This window comes from Triturus cristatus, chromosome 4_1 (assembly GCF_964204655.1).
Source record: "Triturus cristatus chromosome 4_1, aTriCri1.1, whole genome shotgun sequence".
NCBI lineage: Eukaryota > Metazoa > Chordata > Amphibia > Caudata > Salamandridae > Triturus > Triturus cristatus.
Window position 1 is genome coordinate 710,969,598 of NC_140585.1, and position 23,998 is coordinate 710,993,595.

The following is a 23,998-nucleotide window of genomic DNA, read 5'->3' on the forward strand; positions in this document are numbered from 1 at the left end:
ATCAGAGAGTCTGGTATCTCGAGCTGTTGAGCATGAGCATTGGTCCTCTGATCAGGCTGTTCCTTCAAGAGGATCTTCTGTCGCAGCGCCAGGGGAGGGTTCTCCACCTGGACCTGCCAACGCTGCACTTTCATGTTTGGAGTTTGAGCTGTGACAGTTGGCCGCTTTCAACCTTCCTCCCAAAGTCTGTAATGTTATCTTGGCAGATTGCCGTCCCCCCACCAAGACAGTACATACCGGGCGTTGGAGCAAGTTTATAACATGGTGAGCAGACAAACAGGTCTACCCTTTATGGAAAGCATGGACTAACGGCGGAATCCAATGGCCGCACCTCTTTGCTATGTTCCCGTTAAGTGTAGTTGATAGTATAGTCACAGTTAGTGTGCACAGACTGCTCCTGCATCCGCCGTTAGAGGACGCAAACTGCCAAGCAGATAAATAAGAATTAAGAGATAATGGAGCGGTGCACTACCATAGTGTTCTGTTTAAGTCACACCAAGTGGTCAATTTTCTTCAATGAAAAAATGTTCTTTATTATAATGATCCAACAAAATTGTTAAGAGAATCTCAGCCAACACGTTTCGTTCAGGAAATGAACTTCATCAGGGCTGAAAAGAGGTATAACATAGATAACATAAATATAGACAAATACCTGATTGGACACAGGACAAAAGAAGGACAAATCAATATTCAACTAAATATAAAAGAGAGACATAACTGTCACAAATGTCTAACTACACACAAAACAATAAATACAAGTACATGTATCTAAGACATACTATAAAATCATACCACTACATTACCACATGACATGACCCCAAAAAGACAAAAAATGTATTTGCATAATTTCAACACCCAAAAAAGGAAGAAGACAATACTCAGATAACATAAATGTACATAGCAATACACATATAACATGAATAAAAACAGGCTAGTGTAAACAGGGAAATGTTAAACCCATACATGTCCGACAAGGACTGGACATAATAGGCGTCTAAATAAAGACCATAGTCACATCATATTATGAACGTCCCTCCAAATTAACTGGCTCGAAGCTGATGGCCTGAAAAAGTGTTCGTATTAAAAATGATAAAACGACAGGTAATGGCCTGTCGATATAACCCCATAAGTATGTGAGTTCTAAATGTATCATTGTGATGACTAAGCTGCTATATATGTTTAGTGTGCAGACTCAATATGCTGGGACTAAATAACTCCCATGCATAAAATATATATTGGAAATAGCTACCATATTCAATGCATACAATGCCCAACAAATAAGAGCGAATGCGCAAACCAGCAAGGAAATACTAAAAGAGGACAAGTGGACCCAAATATAGGCACGCGCCGAAAAGTGGGGCGCGCTGCTTATAAGGGGGATCTTGACAAATTCAATGAAAACATAGATGACTGAATAAATAAAAGAAAACCCAATACAGCAAAGAGTCATAAAAAAAATAGGGATAGCAAAACCTACAAAGACACATACCATGCGTAATGATGAATAATAACTCCAAAGTGGAACAACTGGCGCATCACTTCCGGCGCTGATGGCACTCATCCTGCAGCCACCATGCGGAGTCGAATGGAGCTACCTACCAGTTTGCAAGGGTACTTACTACTCATGAAAAATAAATCCCAGATCCAGTGTGACGTCTGGGGAATATTCTAAGTTTAGGAACCTGCTGCTAGATAGTCTCTACCAAATAAGGCGTTACTGAAGGTAAGTAATTTGTTTGTTAACACCCAAGCCCCTGCACCCACCTTGTCTGTTGATGCTCAAGTGATGCAGGGGAAAGGTGGCAACCTTCAGTTATTGCTCTGTTACTGTGACATAATTTATGCCAAACAACCGGCATTGATTCAGATGTTGCAGAACAAGTGCACCCATTTCTACAATAAGGTAGGTGGAGAGCTCAGAAAGAGAGTGACAAGGTGGCAGACGGCCAAGTATTTGTGGGCAGGAGGGGAGCACATAGATAGACAGAAGGGGAGTGGACCAAGAGCAGATATATTTCTGGTTAAATGAGCATTATTATTAAAATAGGATCGGGTAACAAGAGATTTTTATTATATCATTTTGTGTTGCTTCAGGGAACCTCTCTTCTCCCCTCAGGTGTGAAGCAAAGAATTCGAAAAACGGAATACATACACATTTTTGGGTGGGCAAGTATTGGCAAGGGGATGTTTCCATCAATGTTTTACGCGTGACATAGACAGCTCACCTTTAGTCCCGTTTGCCGTGATGTCATTCGCTGTTAATATATATATTTATTTGTAAACCTAGCTTGTGTTTTGCAAACATACAAGCAGTTCACACTAACATAAATATTGCACCCTGTGACTAAAAATGACTGGACCTCTGGCCTTACTCTGCTGCAAAGAACACTAACGACCCAAAACAAATGATCAGTTTAATTTGTTCACTTTTTTGCTTATTAATTTGTGATGTGCTGCACTAGATACCCGCCGAAAAGGTAGATGTGCAATTTTATTTGACATTTGGGGTCCAATAAATAATCACAGTTGGTAATTCTTTGTGATATTGATAACGGTGACTCATAGTAAAGCTATCCCTCCAGCCCTCATTAATGGCAGGGGGTGTGTGTAATGTTTGCATACGTTGGCATTGCTGTTCTTTGGAGTTTTTAGGCTCTGGTGATACCAGGTGTTTTCATGCTCATCTTTCAATGTTTTCTGCTTCTCAGATTCGTAATGGTAATTGGCTTGATGATTTTATAGTCTAATGAACACGTACAAAATTATAATCCGTGCTATAGTCTAGCAATTGGTAAAGCTTCGCTCTAACACGGAATATGCATCTGTTTGCCTGTCAACCCTGTGCGCTGCCTGCTCCTGAATGTTTCATGAGAAGGCGAAAGGCAGTAATTCCTTGAAATCTCTCTTGCAGTGATCGCCAGCTTTCGAGGAACCGTCCCCCATGGCCTGTCGCTAGAAATCGGAGACACCGTGCAGATCCTGGAGAAATGCGACGGTGAGCCCCATTTCCTGTTCTTCACAACACGCTGAACGGCCCTGTGGGATTATTTGTGTCTTCATAGTTTGCATGCTTAATGCTAGCCTTCAGGATGGCAATGGAAACCAAATGCGGCGTATGTCTGTTTACTAAGCTCCTCTTGGTTTCGGTTCTGTTTTGGATTTATACTTTGCCTGTATTTCACTGAGGTGTATCTTGGATAGGATAGAGCAAACCACGGCAGGCTGGTGTGGAAGCTGTTTGCAAATATGGGCTTCCTATCTAATTCCTTGCACAAGGCACCTTTATGAACTAGTTATGTGGCCGTGCGGTGTGCATCCCACGCATGTCGCTGCTCTTGAGACCTAATGAACGGAAATAAAACGAGCTGAGTGAAAAACACAGTTCACGCAATGTGCTGTGCATGCTTCGTGCATTGTGTGCTGTATCAACGCTTGGCGCTTTTGTTTAATAAGCACGTGACAGGGCTTGAGGGCACTGGGTTAAAGTCCTCTTCTCGCCAGTGCAGGCTGCTGCACAATTGTGCACAGGACAGTGAGGAGGCAGCATCTCACCCTCCCTCCCCATATAGGGTGGTAAATGGTGTCATATGCCCTGATCACAAGTTAGCTGTAGAAACATTTTCACATATTTTTATGTAGTAATTTAGCTCCGCCTGATTATGAGTGGGTACGTTTTTTGGGAGTGAGGTGTGGGGGGGGGGAGCAGGCCACTGACCAAGTATTGTGTGTAAAAGGCCGCTTTATTGGAAACAGGTGCACATTACAATATAAAAACCTTGGCCGAACGCCTTCCAAAACTAGACCTCCCTAAATATAACATGCCTAAACCCCGCCCCCCGCCCCCTCCCCTAAATTCCCTCGAGCCCGCCCCCGCCCGTACATTACAACATTATAACAATATCAAACATTACATTCCTGTATAAACCCCCCCCAACAATCTCTAAATACAAACCTTCCGTTAACCAAACTCCCCTGCCTGCCCCTTTACAGCTATCGGCCCCCAAACTGTGGAAACGAACAAAACTTACCAACCTATCCTTTCCCTATCGATAACCCAACTCAACAACATAACTCCACCAACCTCTGGTAAAACTGTCCAAAATTCACCATAACCCCCGCACAGCACCTGCTCCAAGCGACAAAATACAAACGTAGAAAAACCCCCTGCACACCTGTCCCCAGAAAACCGCCTGAAAAATACGAAAAAGGAAAAAAGGGGGGAAGTGAAACTGAAAATTAAACCCAAGAAAGGGGGGCCAAAACGAAAAAGTGTTTTTTGTGGTGGGGGAAGGGTGGGGACAAAAAACACGCCACTAGCCTAGCTCCAGGTCACCAAACCTAAAATGGTGGCCGGGAGCAGGCGCCCAAAGTATTTATACCTGGGCTATATTTGGGCTATATTTGGGCTACATTTGGGCTACATTTGGGCTAAAAAGGAGCCCAAATTCGAAAAAGGCCGCGCGGGGCCAGTAAACCACCCCCCCCCCACAAACCCCCTCCCAAACTGCCCGGGGGTGGGGACTCCCACCGCCCCCCCCCACCGAGGGGGGGCGGTGAAACCACCACCCACCCCTCTTTCTGCCCCCCAACAACAGAGAGCTTTAAACTGCACGAGCCTGATTCTGCACGTTCAAACACCGAGACAAGACCTCCCTAAGCTCCAACAAATAAAGGTCCATGCCCAACCTTGACAAATGCACCCCATCACCACGAAAAAACTCTACCGCCTCAAAACGAATATCTTTGTGTGTCACTCTTCCGAAACCCAAATCGCGTCAAAACCTGGAAATCTCCGCATTCACCTTCTTCCGAGACCTGTCAATAGCTCTGGGATTCAAAGCCCCTCTCCACACCCTCCGCGGGACCAATTCCGTCCAGATCACATGGCAACCCGACCAGCGCTCCTTCAACAAAGCCAGATCCCTTTTCATGGCACGCAATAAGACCACACCTTTCACACTGCAAAGATCGTTCTCCCCCAAATGTATCAAAAGAATATCCGGGCATTGTCCCCTCACCATGGCTTTATTTAAACATGGAATAAGCTCCTTCCAGAGCATACCCCCTTTTCCTTTCCAGATCATTCGAAAAAGGTTGTCATTAAAACCCAAACTTCCCCCAAAATAACTTTTGCACGCTTGTACATGTGCCCACTTGATGAAGGAATGCCCCACAATCCACACCGTCAAGTCCTTTGCGTGGGGCCCAGCCACCGAACCTGAAAAGAAAAACCAGAATGAGACTCATACCAAAGAGGTTGACGCATGCGCCTCTGCTGCATTCGCTCTTACATATTTGTGAAAGCAGTCTGATGACCAACGCCCTAAGCGCATGATGTCACCCTGAGACCAACCCCGGTTATGCGCTTCAGTCGCTGCCCCAATCCTAAAAGAGTGAGTCCCAAACTGGGGCCCGTCCAAACCAATTCGCTGTAACCCCTTGCGCAAAACCATACGCAGCTGATAGTCAGGGACGCGTGACCCATTCATATGTTTAAAAACCAAGTCGCCCCCATCTCCTCCTGATAGTATCTTCCATTGCTTCGCCAAACGCAGCGGACAAGTACAACTGGGGGTTCCTGCTTCTAACCACACCCCCTTTCCAACACCCCTCTGATCCGTTTTGGAATCGGACAGCCAAATGTTCACAACTGTGTCCGTGAAGAACACGTCCTGCCAACAAATGCCCCGCTTTACCTTGGTCCCGAGGAGCTCAGAAACCCGAAAAGCCCCAAAAAACATGAACACCATAAGGGTGGCAAACAATGACGCCTCAAAATCATCCCTGCAAACTGCAGGCAAAACTGTCAACAAACGTGCTAACGTCTGCCAGGAAATAGGTAAACGGGACATAACGGTTCCACCCCGCTCCCTAGCCCAGCCCTCAAGCATCCTGCGTCCTATTTCCCCAGCAGAAGGGGAAGAACCCCAAAAGAGCTTACCCATAAAGGAAATCCCCGCCAGCTTCCCAGCAATAGTGACTCTAGACAAACCTTTCTCAATGAGGTCCAGGATAAAATGAACTACATCATCCGAACTGCGCCACGACTCCTCCCTCCTACAAGCTCCTGAGGACAAAAATTCTTTCCACGCCAAAGCATACGCTGCACGAGTGGAAGCAGAAAAAGAACCTACCACCAGTTGAAATACCCTACGTTGCCGACAGACCAGAGGTGCTCCGGCATCGGGGTCGGTGTCCTGTCCGCCTCCTTGGCCAGCCCATGGAATCTCCCCCACTGCGAACGAGACAAAGCATCCGCAATGTCATTGTCCACACCTGGCACGTGCAAAGCCCTGAATGAAATATCGTAGCGCAAACAGCCCAGCACAAACACCCTCATCAATTTCAAAATCTGCTCATCCCTTGCTGACTTCCTGTTGACTATTTGCACAACTGCCATGTTGTCCACACGGAACAGGACCTTCTTATGTTCCAGCTCCTTGCCCCAAATGGTCAAAGCGACCAGGAGTGGAAAAAGCTCCAAAAAGGTAATGCTTCGCCCACCATTCCTCCAAGCCTGCGGCCATTTCTCTGCACACCATCGTCCTTGCCAGTAAATACCAAAACCATCACTACCTGCTGCATCCGAAAACATTTGCACGTCCCACTGCACATCCTCATCCCTAGCCAGTGGCACTCCATTAAAGGAGTGCAAGAAAAAGGACCACATACGCAGGTCCTCTTTTACACCTGCTGACAAACGCACATGATGGTGAGGTAAATGCTGACCCGCCAAAGCCCGGCCCAGGCGCCTGCAGAAAGTCCGTCCCGCCCTTACAACTCTGCAAGCAAAATTCAAATGGCCTAACAACACCTGGATGTCCTTCACTGTCACTTTCCGCCTAGCCAACATCGTGTCCAGCAAGGCCAACATTTTGCATTTCTTATCTTCAGGTAAACGAGCCTGCATTGCAACTGAGTCAAGCTCAATACCCAGAAAGGAGATGACAGTATCAGGCCCCATTGTCTTTTCCGGTGCTAACGGCACCCACAGCACCTTCATAAGCTCATGAAAAGAGTCCAAAGCATGCTGGCACTCCGAAGAGCCCGGGGAACCCACAAAAAAGAAATCATCCAAATAGTGTGTGACCAAGGTGTGACCAGTGCGATTCGTGAAAAACCACTGTAAAAAAGTGCTGAACAGTTCAAACAGAGCACATGACACCGAACAGCCCATCGATAGTGCCTTGTCTACATACCATTTACCCTCAAATTGTATACCCAGCAAAGGCCAATCGTCCGTATGAACCGGGAGCAGCCTAAAAGCCGACTTGATGTCACACTTTGCCATGCCTGCAGCTGCGCCCGCGGTCACCACAAGTGACATGGCGACCTCAACTGAGGAATATGACACCGATGCCGCGTATTCATCAATAAAGTCATTGACTGACGACCCCTCAGGCCATGACAAATGCTGAATCAGCCGAAACTGCCCTACCTCTTTTTTGGGCACCACAACAATGGGGGAAATGATCAAATTATGAACTGGCCACTCTCCAAAAGGGCCTGCCATCCTCCCCTCTTGCACTTCTTTACTCAATTTCTCACGCACCACCAATTTGTGCTCTGATGCGGATTTCAAATTATCCGCCCATCTCCTCAGCCGGGGTCCGTGGTACCCCAAATGAAAACCCCACCTAAAACCATCCAAAAGTGTTTGTTTTGCCACCAAATCCCCGTAGCCCTTCAATGCTTCCTCGAGCTGAGCCAATTTAATTGGTGTAGGAGCCCTTTGGCCCAGAACCCTGTGCGCCCCTGCCCCCCCCGTCCAACCTGTGACTGCTGCGCATTGCTAGACATCCCTGCGCCCGCCTGCTGCCCCTGCTGTCCGCCTGATGGTCTAACGCCCCAGCAGTTGACGAGAGGGTGCCGCTTACCGCACTTGGAACACTCATGTCGGTATTTGCAATATTCCCGCGTACATAGGCCTTTGTTAAAATCCCAACATGCCCCAACTCCAGTTTGTGATGCGGCTGAGCCTCCCACCCCACCCCGGGTGGGCTTTCCCTGAAAGGGCCGGTAAACTAAAGGTAAACCACTAGCCGTAAAAATAGTCTTACCCCCTGGCGCGGCCCCCATGGTATGTTGCCACAAATCATTATCCAGCTCACCCCATTTCGCCTCAGAATCCCAAGCCATACGAGCCCTAAGCTCCTCGTCATACTGAGCCCAAGCGTAACCAGTACCTGTAATCTGGGCCTTCCTTATTACATCCATATACTTAAATATGGCTACGCAGCGCTCAGGGAACTTCTCACAATACACACTGGCATAAATTAAAAATGCCGCCGTCCAATTTTCAATTGTCAGTGGCACCTTAGGGCGCTTAGCCAATTCGTACTCCTCCTCCTTAGAGCCCTCTTTAGATCTCACCTCCCTATGTAAGAGCTTCAAAATCTCCACATATTCGCCCTTCCATATACGCTCCTTTGTTGCCAACATTAAGTGGGCACCTAAAGGCTTAGTCACCCCCATATACGGAAGCTTTTTAATTTTCAACTCTTTACTCTTTGTGGTTTCTCCTTAACATCCCCTGCCTCCGTAATGATCCCACTCTCCCCTTTGGCCCCTAGAACCGCTCCCTCTGATCCCGTGCCAACCCCTGCATCTTTTACATACCTCCCTTTATATAATCTCCCCTCCGACACTCCCCCTCCCCCGTCCTCCCCAGACCCCACAGACACCATAATAGGTTTGGCCTGTGCTTTAGCGCTCTCACCTGGCTCTAAAGAGGGTGTGCGGACCGACTCTGACCGCCTCGCCGACCTCTCAGAAGAATCCCTTGTAGGAGGAGCCCTTCCCGACGGGCCGTGCTCTCCCTTAGATTTCCTCGCCACAGGCTGCTTAATGGGTGCCACACCTGAAACCTGCAAAAAACTACGAGAAACATGAGTGTCCCCCCTCCTCATGACCCCGCAATTCCCCTTCCTCGGGGCTATCCTCCTCATAATCAAGCATGATTGGCTCTTCCACCTGCAAATAGTCCTCAGCAAAATCCACCACACGGGCCTTACCAGACCCTGCATTACCACACGCGGCCTCCACGGCCTTAAAACCAACTTGCGGGGGAGCCGACTGTACATGCCGGTCCTCCCCCCTTCGTTGCGTTACATAACTGTCCATCTTATTAGAAAACTCAATCCACCTTGACCTTCGTGACGTTGGGGCCAGCGAGGCCGCGCTGGACCTTTGTGAGCTGGCCGCGACGGGATTCCCCGCCGGTACGGAATGTGCCGCGCAAGGCCTCATCCTCCCTTCTCCTCGGCGATAATGGGCCGCACCTCGCCCTACCGAGTCCGCTGCTCTGCTACTCTTCTTCCCCTGTGAAGAGAAAATTTGGACTGGTGTGCCGGGACCCTGCAAACTAACCGACCCTCGTGGCCCAAGCCCACTCAAAACACCCTCGCCCGACGCGTCACCTCTAGCAAAACCCACTGGACCCATCCTCACATGAGATGGCGACACCATCCCTTCCTCATCCCCACTCCACTCCAACATATCATGCCCAAAAGCAGACGCAGGACCCTCGCCAAACTCCTCACCGTGAACCCGCGAACCTCCCGACCCTACACGCTCGCGACCACTCGCCCCATAAACCACTGTCGCTGTACCTCCCACACCCTGCACCTGTCTCCGAACTCCTGACAAACCCGGCGCATCATCCCCACCCAGGCCCGAACACCTTCAGCCCAGGAAGGAAATATGTCTAGACCCTCTCCCTCCAGGCCCCCCCAGCTGAATCCCCTCCGTCCAAAAACCAGCCCTCCCCCCTGCCCCCCCTTTCGCTAGCCCTCCCCTGAGCCTCATCGCTGCATGATTGCCAGCCCCCCCACCTGAAGATAGCGACTTCCCAAGAACCAGCTGCTCTCCATGTGCCTTCAAATCCTGCTGCAAACACCACCCTTCAACCTGCGCTCACTCCCCCTCACCGAGAGAGCTCGACCCTATAGAGAAAGCTGCGCCCCCCACAGAAGAACCTGGAGAGAACAACAAAGGGCTACCGAGCTCTGCCGCTCTACGAACCCAGTGCCTCTCATCTACAAAGCGCACCTCATGAGACCCCTCACAAACCAAATTACCTGGCACCTGCTCCCCTGCAGACTCCCCTCCAGCATCATGCCCACCCAAACTCCTGTTGAAAAAACAACTATCACCCGCTTCCCTCTCTGCTGGCCTGACAGGCAAAACTCCTGCATGCACCTGAAACAATGCCCGCCCCAAGCCGGCAGTCCGGGCTTCAGACACTACACGTCCCCCCCTCCCTCACGCTCATTGCAGGAACCTCCGGCACTGACTAAGAGCGTCTCTTCGAGCCGCGCCCGCCCCCACGCTTACCCCCCACCGCGGGAGATGACAAGGAACGCGCCGCATATAAATTTAAGCCCGCCCCGGACCCAGCCGCATTATCCGCAACACCCGCCTCCCCCGCCTCATCTGACAACTCCGATCGACGCGCTTTGCCGTACCGAGCGGGGGCCGCCTTTCTCACACGCGAACGGCCCCGCTCACTCACCAACATCTTCGAACGCTTCGGCGATGTACAAGCGGCCACTGCTGCCGCAACTCCCGCTGAGGCCTGCCGCGGAGGGCGCGCCGGCCCCACGACCTCCCCCACAACCAGGTCCATCCGGCCCGCCTCGGATAGCAGCCAGAGGGCTTCAAGGACTCGATAATCGTGAGCTGCCATCGCTGAACCAGACAATTCCTCACTAAAAGCCCTGACAAAACACCCTAAAAGCCTTGACAAAAAACACGCTACTAGCCTAGCTCCCGGCCACCAGGTCACCAAACCTAAAATGGTGGCCGGGAGCAGGCGCCCAAAGTATTTATACCTGGGCTATATTTGGGCTACATTTGGGCTACATTTGGGCTAAAAAGGAGCCCAAATTCGAAAAAGGCTGCGTGGGGCCAGCAACCCCCCCCCCCCCACACCCCCTCCCAAACTGCCCGGGGGTGGGGACTCCCTACGGTCGCCTACCCCCCCAAGCCCCCCTTCGCACCCGGTGTTATCATGTGTGGGAGAGATTGGCCCGATTTTTCCACAATCCTGACTGTAAAAATCACGTGCTCTGGCTGCAGCAGCCAAGTCTTGTGTTGTGTGTTGTGTTCCTCCTAGAAAAAGTCTCCCTTTCCTTCCCTACTTCCGCCGCCCCTCACACTCATCCATAGGTCCGGGCAGGTGGGCAACTAGAGCCAAATTTCGGGGGGGGGCTAAAAAAGATTTCGGGGGGGGGGGGGGGGGGCTAAGTCTTCCAGCCATAGGCTGTAAGAAGGGGTGAAAACACAACAAAAGCCTCATTAACGAATAAATGGTCTTTTAAAGACCTGTGAGGTATTCGAGTGCGGCTGCAATTAAACGGACGCCAGCCCGCAAGGCTGTCTTAGCCGGGCTGACACACATGAGAGGGGGGGGGGGGGGGGGGCTGAAGCCCGGTGAGCCCAATGGGTGTTGCGCGCCTGGGTCCGGGCATATATTTACTACATGCTCAGAGCAGGTGCCCTAATGTATGCACTAAAAACCCTTGGAGAAGGAAATTCCACGACTGGAAAAATCCACCCCATGCTGTACATCACCCTTCCATAGGATAGTACTTGTAATTGCACTTTACTGTGTAGATTTTACTGAGTGGAAATGGAACATTTCTATGTGATTTTATCGTGACCTCAGTACTGTGCAACTTCGAAGCAGGGGCAATGGGGCATATATTCATTTGTTTGCTTTCACAGTAATTACCTAACACTCTTTTACTTGAACGTTAATTAATCTTTGTTCAATCATTCAGTTAAATTTTTTTCTGAGCCCTAAAGGTTGCGCAAATCGAGTTTTACCACACACGCACTTGACGCTGGGTTTTTACATAGGTGATGTTTATGCAGCCCTATCAAAACCAAACATAGTGCTACAAGTTATCCTTGCCTCCCATGTAGGGGTACGACATTGTAAGACAGTTACGAAAGTGCCTTGTTATCCATCTCTGGTATCTTTCTGTGCAAGACCCTGGAGAGAAGATTTGTAAGAGACTCCGTCTGAAGGTCAAGGAGTCATCCCAGTTCTGCCATCCTACTGATGCCACACTGCTCTCCATTTAGGAGGGCAGTAGAATGCCCATGTTTATCTTTCTGTTGCTCTGAGAGACCAGCTGGCTATTTTTGTCCATCAGTGTATGCTTTTCTCCAGCTTTAATGAATACCGGGCCCGTCCACGCCCATCGGAGCTCGGAGGAGGCTGGGCTGGCCCACCCCCGAACATCTTTGTCACATGTCTCAGGTACCATTACTTCTCTTATCCTTCCTACATTTACGAGTGCCCGCTAATAATCATGGTGAGATGGAAGGATGCCGGGGAGAAAGTAGGGGGAGAGAGTGTGGCAACCCTTGATGCGTTCCTGACTAGAGCAGCAAGAGTTCTCTCCCTCTCCCATGAAATAGAATTGACAGAGAGACGCTTTTCTCTGGAACCAGTTCTCCTTGCCAATAGGTCATCTGCTGAAAACACAGTTGAAAAAGCCCCTCTCACCCCCAGCTCTCAACTGTCACTACCTGATGATCTCCCGCCTGGTCAATGCGAGCCATCACTAACCACCCAATTGCCATCTACGCTCAACCAGAGGGACATTGAATCTCCACATCATTGTAGCAAATGACCCCTTACCAAAGCAACGAAGAGGTCGCGGGATCGTTAAACCTAAACCCATAAGAACGACTAAACCCTGGGTAGCACATGCTAAGACACCCAGAGTGCACACGACTTGATGTACTCACCATACCCTGTATCTCCGCTTTCCTGTTGCTAATAGTTAGTGTGTACCGTGCTACTGGCAATCAATTTTCCTTCTTTTCCACCAATGACATGAGCACTGTTCTCAATGTATGCTTTATTGCTAATGTGCAACACAAACAGAAAAGGTTAATAAAAATGATTTAAACAAAAAAGACATCCAGAGTGGACACTGTGACAGCGCTTATACCTCCAATCTCAAGTACCTCGACCCAAGAGCTAGTACTGGATGACGTTTTCTGGGCAGAAGTAACTAAAATAATGACTGCTTTTCTTGACCCTATCCTTCTTAAACTGACTAAAATCGAAGAGAGACTAGTCGGCCTTAAGTCCCAAAACTTACTTGCATTACCATCAGTAAAGAATGGGAATTCTATACACAGAGTCATGGACAAGTCACATTCAAATACCCGTGAGGGCGGGGAGGCTACCGTTTTACCACCCTTGAGCATCCATTCATGTACAACAGCAAGGGAGGGTCTGGCTTCTTCAGTTTACGATCAGTCTCACATGCAACAAATGGCCCAACCCTCATCACTTAGGGATAAAGGAGAGATGGTACACCAGGCACATCTGGTGCCTCGTGGGCCAGGGGTAATGAGAATGGCAATTCACTCACCAGCAATGGATCATCCCTCTGCAGCATCGGCGGGCAATAAGTCACATCAATTGCTCCATCTTCCACCGGCAGCCTCACCTTTAGTGCTGGTTTTGGCAAACGTTCCTCTCTTGCAGGTCAATCAGCAGGAATCCACTGCGCAGCTAATGGACAAATGCCTGCACTGGCTATCAAGTCAGTCTATGGACTGGGGAATGGGAAGCCATCAGCTAGCTAATAAAATCATCATGGCCAGGAGGGTGAGGTGGGTGGGAAATTCAACGAAAACCCTCGTAGGGGACTGTATAGTGATAAAGTTCAATAACCCTCATACTGCTACTCTCCTTTTTAGTAACCTTTAAAGATTATGCTCTAGGAATATGCAGATTATTCCTTTACCACTGCAGTATTTCTATAAACAGGGTCCAATTCCAGTCAATGAATATAAGGGTAGGTCAAGATCAGGCCAGCCCATGATACGACATCCAGTGCTCCCAAACACCGCACCGGGTATCAGGCTTTATAATACATGTGCCGCCCTTTCTGATTTGGAAGCATGTGATTGACCACCAACATCTATTTACCCACCGCCCCCAGCATTGGCCAATACTGCACCCATCACGCAGGTTTCACCTTTGCCTCCTTCCGTTCAGGAAATGGGGGATAGTAATATGATAAGCCTTGGCACATGGAATGTGGCGGGAATCGCTTCAAAGATAGAAAATGATGAGTGGCTTAACCACTGGCAAACGATGGACATCATCTGCTTCCAAGAAACCTGGGCTAAGGACCCAGTTTTCTTCTCAGGGTTTTGCACCATTCACACACCGGCAGAGCTAAGGGTGGTTTACTGACCCTAGTCTCTAATACACTATCGGTACAAGTAAACAGGTGGGACCCCAGAATCACTACTTCCAAATCCTCCAATTGGAGTTCACAAATGATGGCCTTTGGTTATCAATACATTTTTATAATAATGATTTTGGGGGCAGCATGAAACGAGTGGTAGACGATTTAAATAACGAACTCCGACTAATTAGCTCACGCACACAGAAGGGCCTCCCTAGCATAATCTCGGTGGGGGACTTTAACACCCATTTGTGTAAATACTACGAGACTAGTGTGTGTGGGATGGACGATCCGCATGGCAACCCACTCTTACACTTCACACATAGCGAATATGGCGACACTCTAAATAGGCTATTACACATAAGGCACTTGACCATAATTAATAGCGACAAGACGGGCCATATAGATCCAACATTCAGGAGGAACAATTTGGAGTCCACCATCAATTTCATTGGAGCCTCCTCCGCTATACAAGAAAGAGTGAATCATCGAAGGAGTACATTTACCTGCCATAGAGACCACGCAATACTACTCAATCACCTAAGTACCACCCAAAAACTGAAGAGGCATCAACCGTTAGTGAATACCATTGCACTGTCCAGAAATAATGGATACCAAACGAAGTGGGCTCAGGTAGAGAAAAAGAATCTGGCCTCTGCTATAATAGCCCAAGTAAGGGGGGATATCCTGCATTGATTGGCCGAGGACGCCTCTCCCTCCCTTTTAGTCTCCCAGTTAGAACCATTCTAATAAAACTAAAAGCCACACTTACTAGACACAAACCAGCAAATGGCACTCCACGTGGCCGTTGGTTTGACTCATTATGTTCGTCAGCAAAGAGAGCCCTTGACAGTGCCTTAAAAATGCAACCCAGAGTTCTGCCACTGATCAGATCACTTTGCAAAGATTATAAACAGGCTAGAAGTACCCGTGTGAAGGAACTAAGGGAGAAGGCTTGGGGTGATTTGGAGCAAGCCGCAAGCTCTCGTAATAGTAGGGAGTTTTGGAAGGTTATAAATACCCCGTATTTTAAAGATTCAAATGATCCATCTTTAGATACCCATGTAGAGGAAGCTGCATGGATAGGGCACTTTGAAAGTATCTTCGCCCTCCAACTGCCTCAAGAGCTTCGTCAACTTGATCTACTGCCCTGCCCCAAGGTATTAACTTTCTCGCTGCATGAAGTGAGAAAAGGACTGGAAGCCTGCGTTCAAGGGAAAGCCCGGGGACCGGATGGGGTCCCAATTGACCTCTTCAAGGCCAACTACGATCTGTGGGTTCCACTAATTACAAATGTTTTTAATAGCATAGCGGCAGAGGGTCCACCACCATCCTGGAACCATAGTTCCAACTTTAAGAAGGGAGACAGGGGATGTCCCAAGAATTATGGGCCCATTTTCCTCCTGGACACAACCGCCAAACTAATGGGCCGGCTGTTGTTAGCCAGGTTGGAGGAGTGGACACAAGATCGTAATATTTTAATGCAGGCACAATTAGGTTCCAGAAAGGTAAGGGGACTGTGGAAATATGGATTTTCCTGGTCAGTTATGTCCCCTATCTTGGACCCCAACGGTTTCATGTATAAATCACAAGTACATGTATGTTTCCTCCAGTTCCAGTTATGAAGACGCAAACACATGTGCGTCCACCGCCAACATGTCTTCTTTCAGATCCGCCATGAATGGGCCGGATATTCCATTCCTAAGTATAAAAGGCCACCGCCTTTATATGGTTCACTTATCCCATTTTACAGTTCAGGCGAGTAGGCCCTGATTCTGCCATCAAGCCTTTTTCTGCCTTCTGCCTCTGAAAGCTCCAGTCTGAGCCTGCATCTGTGACCATGAACTTTGTCTCATTCCCTGCGCGGCTCACGGTGCCTGACATCAGCTTGCTGCCTGCCAAGAACTGTATTTCACCTTCGAAATTATCTGCTCCGCTCCCTGCCCAATGCATTCCTGTCTAGTAGTTTAAGTAAACATTCTTCCAGCTACCGAGCAAAGGCCCGGCTTCTCTGTCTTTATGCAAGTAATTCATAGCCCTATTACCATGGAAGACTTCTGCCCTCGCATCTAGTGTAGACACTTAGACGCTTGTACACGCACTAACAGTCAGTATAGTCAGTATAGAATAAGATTCTACTCTAAGAGACCTCTCTTTTGGATAACATAGTTCTTTAAACATAGGATGTTAGATATGATTTGGGATTAGGTTGACTTGACCCTCCAGACATCTGTCGCCACATGTAGAGTTAAATGTCAAATCCCCTTCACCCCCTAGTCGCACGTCAATCATACGTCATGCTGCTGCGCGCGCATTTCTGCCAAGTATTTCTGCTGACATTGCAAAATTCTTTCATGGAACCACCCTATTATGACATCATACCTGATGACGTTCTTTAATTACACCCAGTTACGCCCACTTTTGCTACGCATGTATGTTCTATCTCTGCTATCAATTGTTACGCCTCCTGCATTTTGCTTCACTGTAATGCCTATTGTATAAAAGTGATTACTTATTAATAAAGTATGTACTTCACTTCCTGAGCCTCAGAGGTGATGGAACCTGGAGTCCACGATTTCGAAATCGTCCATTGGAATAAAGCCCGTTCCTAACCTCTAATATCACGGATTTTGCCTCTTATTTTACTGAGCTATTTTTATTATTTTTCTGTATCAAATTAAGTCCCGGTAATTAAATTATTTACCACATGAATGGCGCCCGAACAGGGACACTTTCTCATCTCACGCGCCGGTGGTGCGTTGCAGGCCCGGTCTCCTGCTACAGCTGGACGGACAACAACGCGTACCAGCAGGATTTCCTGTATCTCCCTCCGGTCAAGCGGGGGCGACTGAGGCTGCGATCAACACCCAGACGAGGCGGTGAGAAGTGCGAAGTATCCCGACCAGAGCCTAGCTGAGAGAGCAAGATCCGAGGTATACAGAGGCCCACCAGGTTTCCGATGTCCCGAAGTTTCCGAAGTTTTCGAGTCGAGTCCAGTCCAGTTCAGTCCAGTTCCGTTCCGAGGCCTCCCGTTCCGAGCTACCCGGTGAGTACCATTACTGGGGAGGCGTTCTGGCGTGCACATAAGTTGTGCCGATCCAGACGGGTTTGGGTACACAAATCCGGTCTGCACTGTTTTAGCAGTGTATCTGTACTGTTTAGCAGTATATCTAGTATATCAAGTATATAAAATTCAGAATAATTCAGTTAATGCCGAGAATTATGTTTTGTGATTAAGTTTTCTTAGATCGTCATCATCATTGTTGCTCATTTAAAACGTTAAATGTTAAATGTGTTAAAACGTCCTGCATATTGTGGTATGAATGACTGTTCATTATTGTGTTTTATTGTATTAAGTTTGTTCAAGACCAAGTATCAGATCAGTTCTCAATATGCCGCTCTTTTCGAAACTAAGACAGATCACAACTAGAAAAGGGGTACTCGAAGAAGCTGTTCCCATTCCTCCTAGGGACACTCCAGGGTACTTCATGTATCATAAACATGGCCTAGACGCCATATTATTTCTTGATCTATGGGTAGACTACACTAAAGAATTACCAGAAAGTCAGAGGTGGCCCGCAGCTGGGACCTGGGATGCAGATTGCATCGTGAAAGTAGAGGAAGAATTATGGAAAAGGAAAGCCAGACAGTCACAGAAAGACGCCATTGAATTATGGCGTAAAGAATCGTATAGACGTACAGAAAAAGCACGTAGACAGGAAGAGAGGAGTAAGGAAAATTCAAATAAAGTCCGAGAAAATCTGTTAATTGAGGAAGGTACACGAGTGAAATCAGAACAAGTAGACAGACAAAGAAATGCCCTTATGAATGGTATGTATCCCCTTCTGGCCGAGGGATTACCTAAGGCTACTCCGAAGATACCAAAAGACTTGCCACCCCCATTGTTCCCAATAAAAATGCATCCCAAGGGGCATCCTAGAACAGCAGAAGATGTTTTTCTTTCCTCATATTTAGATGACGCAGCTCCCGAGTATGCTAACCCCGCCCCACATAGACCGTCTGCCGGGGAGGTTCAACGCCAAGACCCTGTATCTGTATCCTTACAGCATCAAATCCTGACACAAGTTCCGGCAAGCACATCTGTTTCCACATCTGTTCCTACAGCTACTCCTACAGCTGTGTCCACACCTATAGTTGCTGTATCACGTTCAACGAATCCTTTCACGTCCGATACCCCAGACGGGGCTACCGGAGGTGCTACCAACATTTTTTCTACGCCACCCAGAATAAATAAACTTACTTTTCAAGAATCAGCACATCCACGTACCCCCAAACTCATAAATTCCCGCACGCTTAAGGAACTTCTAGTGGATTGTAGATATGACCCTGTGCCCGGAAAAGAGGACGAAATGGTCCTGGCCTCATTACGTATCAGACGAGCTGCGATGTATTTAGGAAAGCTACCAGGAATGACTATGCATTTAGACAATATATATTATTATGTCCAAACAGGGCGAGATTCTGAATGTATTAACAGAGCTATGGAATACCAGAAAGTGGAGATACAGGGGGAACTGTTACGTTTCCTCATAAATTGTGTAATCAGAAATCAAGACCGACCGGGGGTAGATCCGGAAATAATGCAAACCCTTACCAGATGGAGCCAGAATATATCAGAAGGGAGACATGATAGGCAAAAATGTATAATAGCCATGTACCGAAAGATCCGTAAAGAAATAGAACGCCTACACGAAGAGAGATTAGCGGTAGACGAGTTCGAACAAAATGAGGAGGAGGAAGGATTAGGACTGCCCACAGGACAGTCAGAAACCATAGCCTATGTAGGTAGAGGAAGATCTTGTAATAGTACTAGATGTTTCACTGACCCGATACGTCCGGTATGTCCAGATAATAACAGGAATTTCCAAACACCTATAATAAATATAAGGTCCCCCGAGCATTCGTTCCAAGCCGCTGACAAATTACTCCGAGAACGAAGGGGTTATCATTTTCTCGATTCTATGGATGAACAAGAATTAGCCAGGTCAGCCGTTCAGTGGGTTGACAGTCCCGGAAAATATGGTGATGATACAGTAGCACACACATTTTTGAACCTCACCCCAGATGAACAGCGTTTAGCTGGGATTTATATGATTCAACAACTTCTTATACTTTATAAAAGCCAACATTCCGATCCTGGTCCTTTACCTGATATATTGACTGAATTACTCACGAATAGATGGAGAGGTTCAGGTACTAAATTAATTCGAGAAATACTAGAATCAAGAAAGCAGTACATTCTTTTTGTATACCCAGAACATGTCTCACTGCCCATCAAGGAAAGAACGACGTATTACATGGACAGACAGAATCCCTTACGAGAAGTACACCCAATAAAGGGCGAGGACAATGAGTTTAAACGTGTATATGTATATACGCCCATATCGAAAATAGAATTGTTGGAAATGAAGAAAGTGGTACCCAGTCATGACAAAGACCCAGCGGGTTTCCACCGAGAAATTAAAGACATGTTACTCATGGGAGAGTATACCTATCCCGACATTATGACAATATTAAAGGTATTAATGCCTGCTGGCATTTATGAAAAACTCAAGGAAAAAGAGTGGGAGACCAAAAGATAGAATGGACAGCATTAGAAAATGAAGAAAGGGCCCGAGGTCCAGGTTCGGGGCTTGGGGATAAAACTAAAGCACTACCAGGTTTACTAGTACAGGTACTGCCACGTTTATTAACCACGAAAAAGGAAGACTGGGGTGCAATCTCAGCCTGTAAACAAAAGCAAGATGAAGACACTAGTGATTTCTATGCTCGATTCGAAAAATGTTTTGGTATAAATAGTGGTATAAAAGCAAGTAGCGAGTCATACCCACATCTGTTTGTGACAAAATTAGTTGAAAATTCCTTGCCCCAGGTGAAGAATAGAGTATTAAAATTCGAGAGTACCTGGCAAGGTAATACCCCATCACAAATGTTACAAATGTTACAGTACCATTACAATAGAATTAGAGAGGAACAAGAACATGAGCAGAGACGCATGAAAGACACAAAAATGAAAATGCTAGTCTCCCAGACAGTTCCAGCTGAAGGTCATAAAAAGGGTACGACGCAGTCCGGTGATTCAGCAGGACCTGTAAAAGGGACATGCAACTATTGTAAACAACCAGGTCATTACATACACGATTGCCCAGTCTTGAAGCGTAATATCGCCACAGGTAAAACTCAAGAAAGACCACGGCCACCTAGACAGGATCAGAATGAACAAGGAGCACCGCAGCATGCCCAGTCCATGCCAGCTCCACAACAGTCTATACAGTTTGTGCCAGCTGCACCAGCGCTGCCTGTTGCTGCCACACAAACAACGACACGACAGCTGTACCAGACCGCACAGTATGACTATCCTGATTATCAACGATACGCATGAACCAGCCTAGAGAGGGAAGTTGACTTACCCCTTATCGAGGTCCCTGTAGACCAAGAAGGACCTTATGTACATAGTGAACTATTAGGCCAAGATAGAAAATTTTTACTTGATACAGGGGCAAGTCGAACAACTATAAAACGTAGTGAAGTTCCAGGGGCACCCCTCTCAGGCTCACAGAATATTTCCCTTGGTTTTTCAGGAAAACCTATTGTTAATGAAGTATCACAGCCTCTTCCACTTACGATAGGACCTTTGACCCGAACTACAGATTTATTGCTTACTAAATCATGTCCAGAAAACTTGTTAGGTATAAAAACTTTGAAAGCTCTAGGAGCTATAATATGTTGTTCTCCGGAAGGAGTAAGATTGTTTTTACGAGATTTCAAAGGGCACTATGTGTCCCGAGACATGGATTCCCGACTGCAGACTTTACCCACACATTTATGGGCACAAGGCCCTACAGATGTTGGTTGCATGAACATTACACCATATCGAGTCACACTAAAGGCAGGAGTGGTACTACCACGAATGCGACAATACAAGTTACCCCCAGATGCTGTAATGGCTTTACTGCAAATCATTGACGAGCTTATTGGCCAAGGAGTGGTTGTGGAGACCGACTCCAATGTATGTAATTCACCGATAATTCCGATTCTTAAACGAACTGATCCAAAGGCTCCACCAGTATATCGATTGGTTATTGATCTGCGCGAATTAAATAAATGTATTGTACCACAATACCCCGTAGTTCCAGACATCTCTTCATTACTGACAGCTATTGATTCCGAAGCAACATTCTTTACTGTAATTGATCTCAAGAATGCCTTTTTCAGCGTCCCAATAGATCCAGAAAGTCAATACTTGTTCGGATTTAGTTTAAATGGACGAAGCTTTAAATTCACACGCGCACCTCAAGGATTTACAGAAAGCCCCAGCATCTATAGCCAAGCACTGAAACGAGAACTTGACAGTATACACATGCCAGTCAACACTGCCCTGCTTCAATATGTCGATGATCTGCTGATCACCGCCCGAAGCGAACCTGAATGTGAAAAAGCATCACTGACGGTTTTACAATTTCTAGCCGAAAAGGGGCACAAGGTGTCCCCTTCTAAGCTGCAATTCTGTGTCCAGCGAGTTGTTTACCTTGGTCACTCGCTGTCCAAGGAGGGAAGGCAGCTTACACCAGATCGCATCCAGCTAATTGCAAATATGCCAATACCCAAGACACAAAAGGAGGTGCGGGCTTTCATAGGCCTCACTTCATATTGTAGGCAGTGGATCCCTCAATATGCATTTTTAGCAAAACCACTCATTCAATTGACAACACAGGAGGTAGCCACATCGACTGTTCTCCCTTGGACTCAGGAACATACACACGCTTTTGAAAGTTTAAAGAAAGCTTTATGTCAAGCACCTGTCCTAGCAACACCATGTTACAGCAAACAATTTACGCTCTTTGTTACAGAACGCAAAGGTACTGCCTTGTCAGTACTCACACAGGAACAAGCAGGATCACACAAACCGTGTGCTTATTTTTCTAGTACATTAGATCCCGTAGCTCAGGCTCTGCCTGCGTGCCTGAAATCAGTGGCAGCAACAGCTTTAGCAATTAGACAAAGCGATGCCATAGTGTTAGGACATCCATTGACAGTACAAGTACCACATGCAGTAGAGGTTCTCTTGAACCGCACACAAACACAACACTTGACTGTAGCACGACTCACGGGTTACGAATTAACATTGTTTCAGCCACATATAGAAATCAGACGTTGTAGTACATTGAATCCTGCCACACTGTTACCTGTAAATGGAACAGACCCACTTGCACATGATTGTATTGAAGTTATCACTATCACGACGAAACCCAGGCAAGATTTGACAGACGTTCCATTGTCAGACCCAGACCTGACGTTGTATGTAGATGGTTCATGTATGAGAACAGGTACAGGAGAGTTAGTGGCCGCATATGCAGTCACAACAGATACTGAAGTCATTGAAACAAACTGTATAAATACCTTGTCAGCTCAAGCAGCAGAGCTCATTGCTCTGACACAAGCCTGTATTCAAGCCACAAATAAAAAAGTCAACATATACACTGATTCACGTTATGCATTCGGAGTTGTACATGACTTCGGCGTGCTGTGGCGAGAGAGAGGTTATTTAACTTCTCACGGTGCCCACATTCAGCACGGACCCCTCATTCATGCCTTATTAGATGCAATACATCTACCCACTGCAATATCAATTATGAAATGTAAAGCTCATACGAAAGTTACTGATATTATTTCTCAAGGCAATGATCTAGCTGACAGAACAGCTAAACAGACTGCTCAAACTCAAACATCCGACATGACAAAGACAATAGTCCCGACACCAACACATTGCATGATGGTTAAGGATCCCGCTCTTGATGTAATTGACATACAGACACATGCTACACCAGACGAAATAAAGAAATGGACGGAATTAGGAGGGATCCAAACGGACCAGGGATGGATGACGAAGGAGAAATCTGTATGGTTTCTTCCTGACTCTATGGTCCAAGCTATCATAAATACAATACACAGTCCAGCGCATCTAGGAGAGAAAGCTATGCTAGACAGCATCCAACACATCTGGTTCAACAAACATTTACGAGCAGCAGCTAAACAAAAAGTCCGTACCTGTATGATCTGTTGTCAGTTTAACCCAGGAAAAAGCATTCCCGTAGAACAGGGTGGATTTCAGCCTCCTGATCACCCTTTTGAAGTCCTCCAGATGGATTATATCCAGATGGAACGATGTCGAGGATTCAAATATGTTCTCGTAGTTGTCTGCGCTCTTTCCCGCTGGACCGAAGCTTATCCAGTATCAGATTACACTGCCCCGACCACTGCCAAGCAGCTAGTTCGAGAATTCTTCCCACGGTACGGTTTACCACGTGTTGTCTACTCAGATAACGGCCAGCCGTTTTCCTCCGAACTAATGAAACATGTTTCACTTCTGCTAGGATATCAGTGGAAGTTTCATTGTGTCCGACACCCCGAGGCAGCAGGTCTCGTGGAACGACATAATCAAACTCTGAAAATTAGATTGTCTAAAATATGTAGAGAGAAAGGTGTTGACTGGGTAGTAGCCTTACCCGTTGCTCTCTTTTACATGAGAATGGTAGCGCACTCTCGAACAGGGCTATCTCCTTATGAAGTGGTCTTTGGTAGGCCACCAAATATGTGGGGGACGCCTATACCACGCAAAATAACTGATATTGACTGTAATATGCTGACAGATTACTTGGCTTCCTTGATGTCTGCACTACAATCTTGTCGTTCACAGGTAGCTGCAGCTTTTACCGACAACACTGAGGTGAAACCCCATGACGTAATTCCAG

The 23,998-nt window shown here is 47.1% G+C and overlaps 1 protein-coding gene across 3 annotated transcripts in view; it reads left to right on the plus strand.

Moving 5' to 3' along the window:
* DOCK4 (dedicator of cytokinesis 4) overlaps positions 1-23,998 on the plus strand; it is a 1,768,257-nt gene that overhangs the window by 318,333 nt on the left and 1,425,926 nt on the right. For all 3 annotated transcript variants that reach the window (XM_085653188.1, XM_085653189.1, XM_085653190.1), the window contains exon 2: positions 2,912-2,995. In XM_085653188.1, the coding sequence (XP_085509314.1) occupies positions 2,912-2,995 (84 nt within the window). The remainder of the gene's footprint in view (positions 1-2,911; positions 2,996-23,998) is intronic.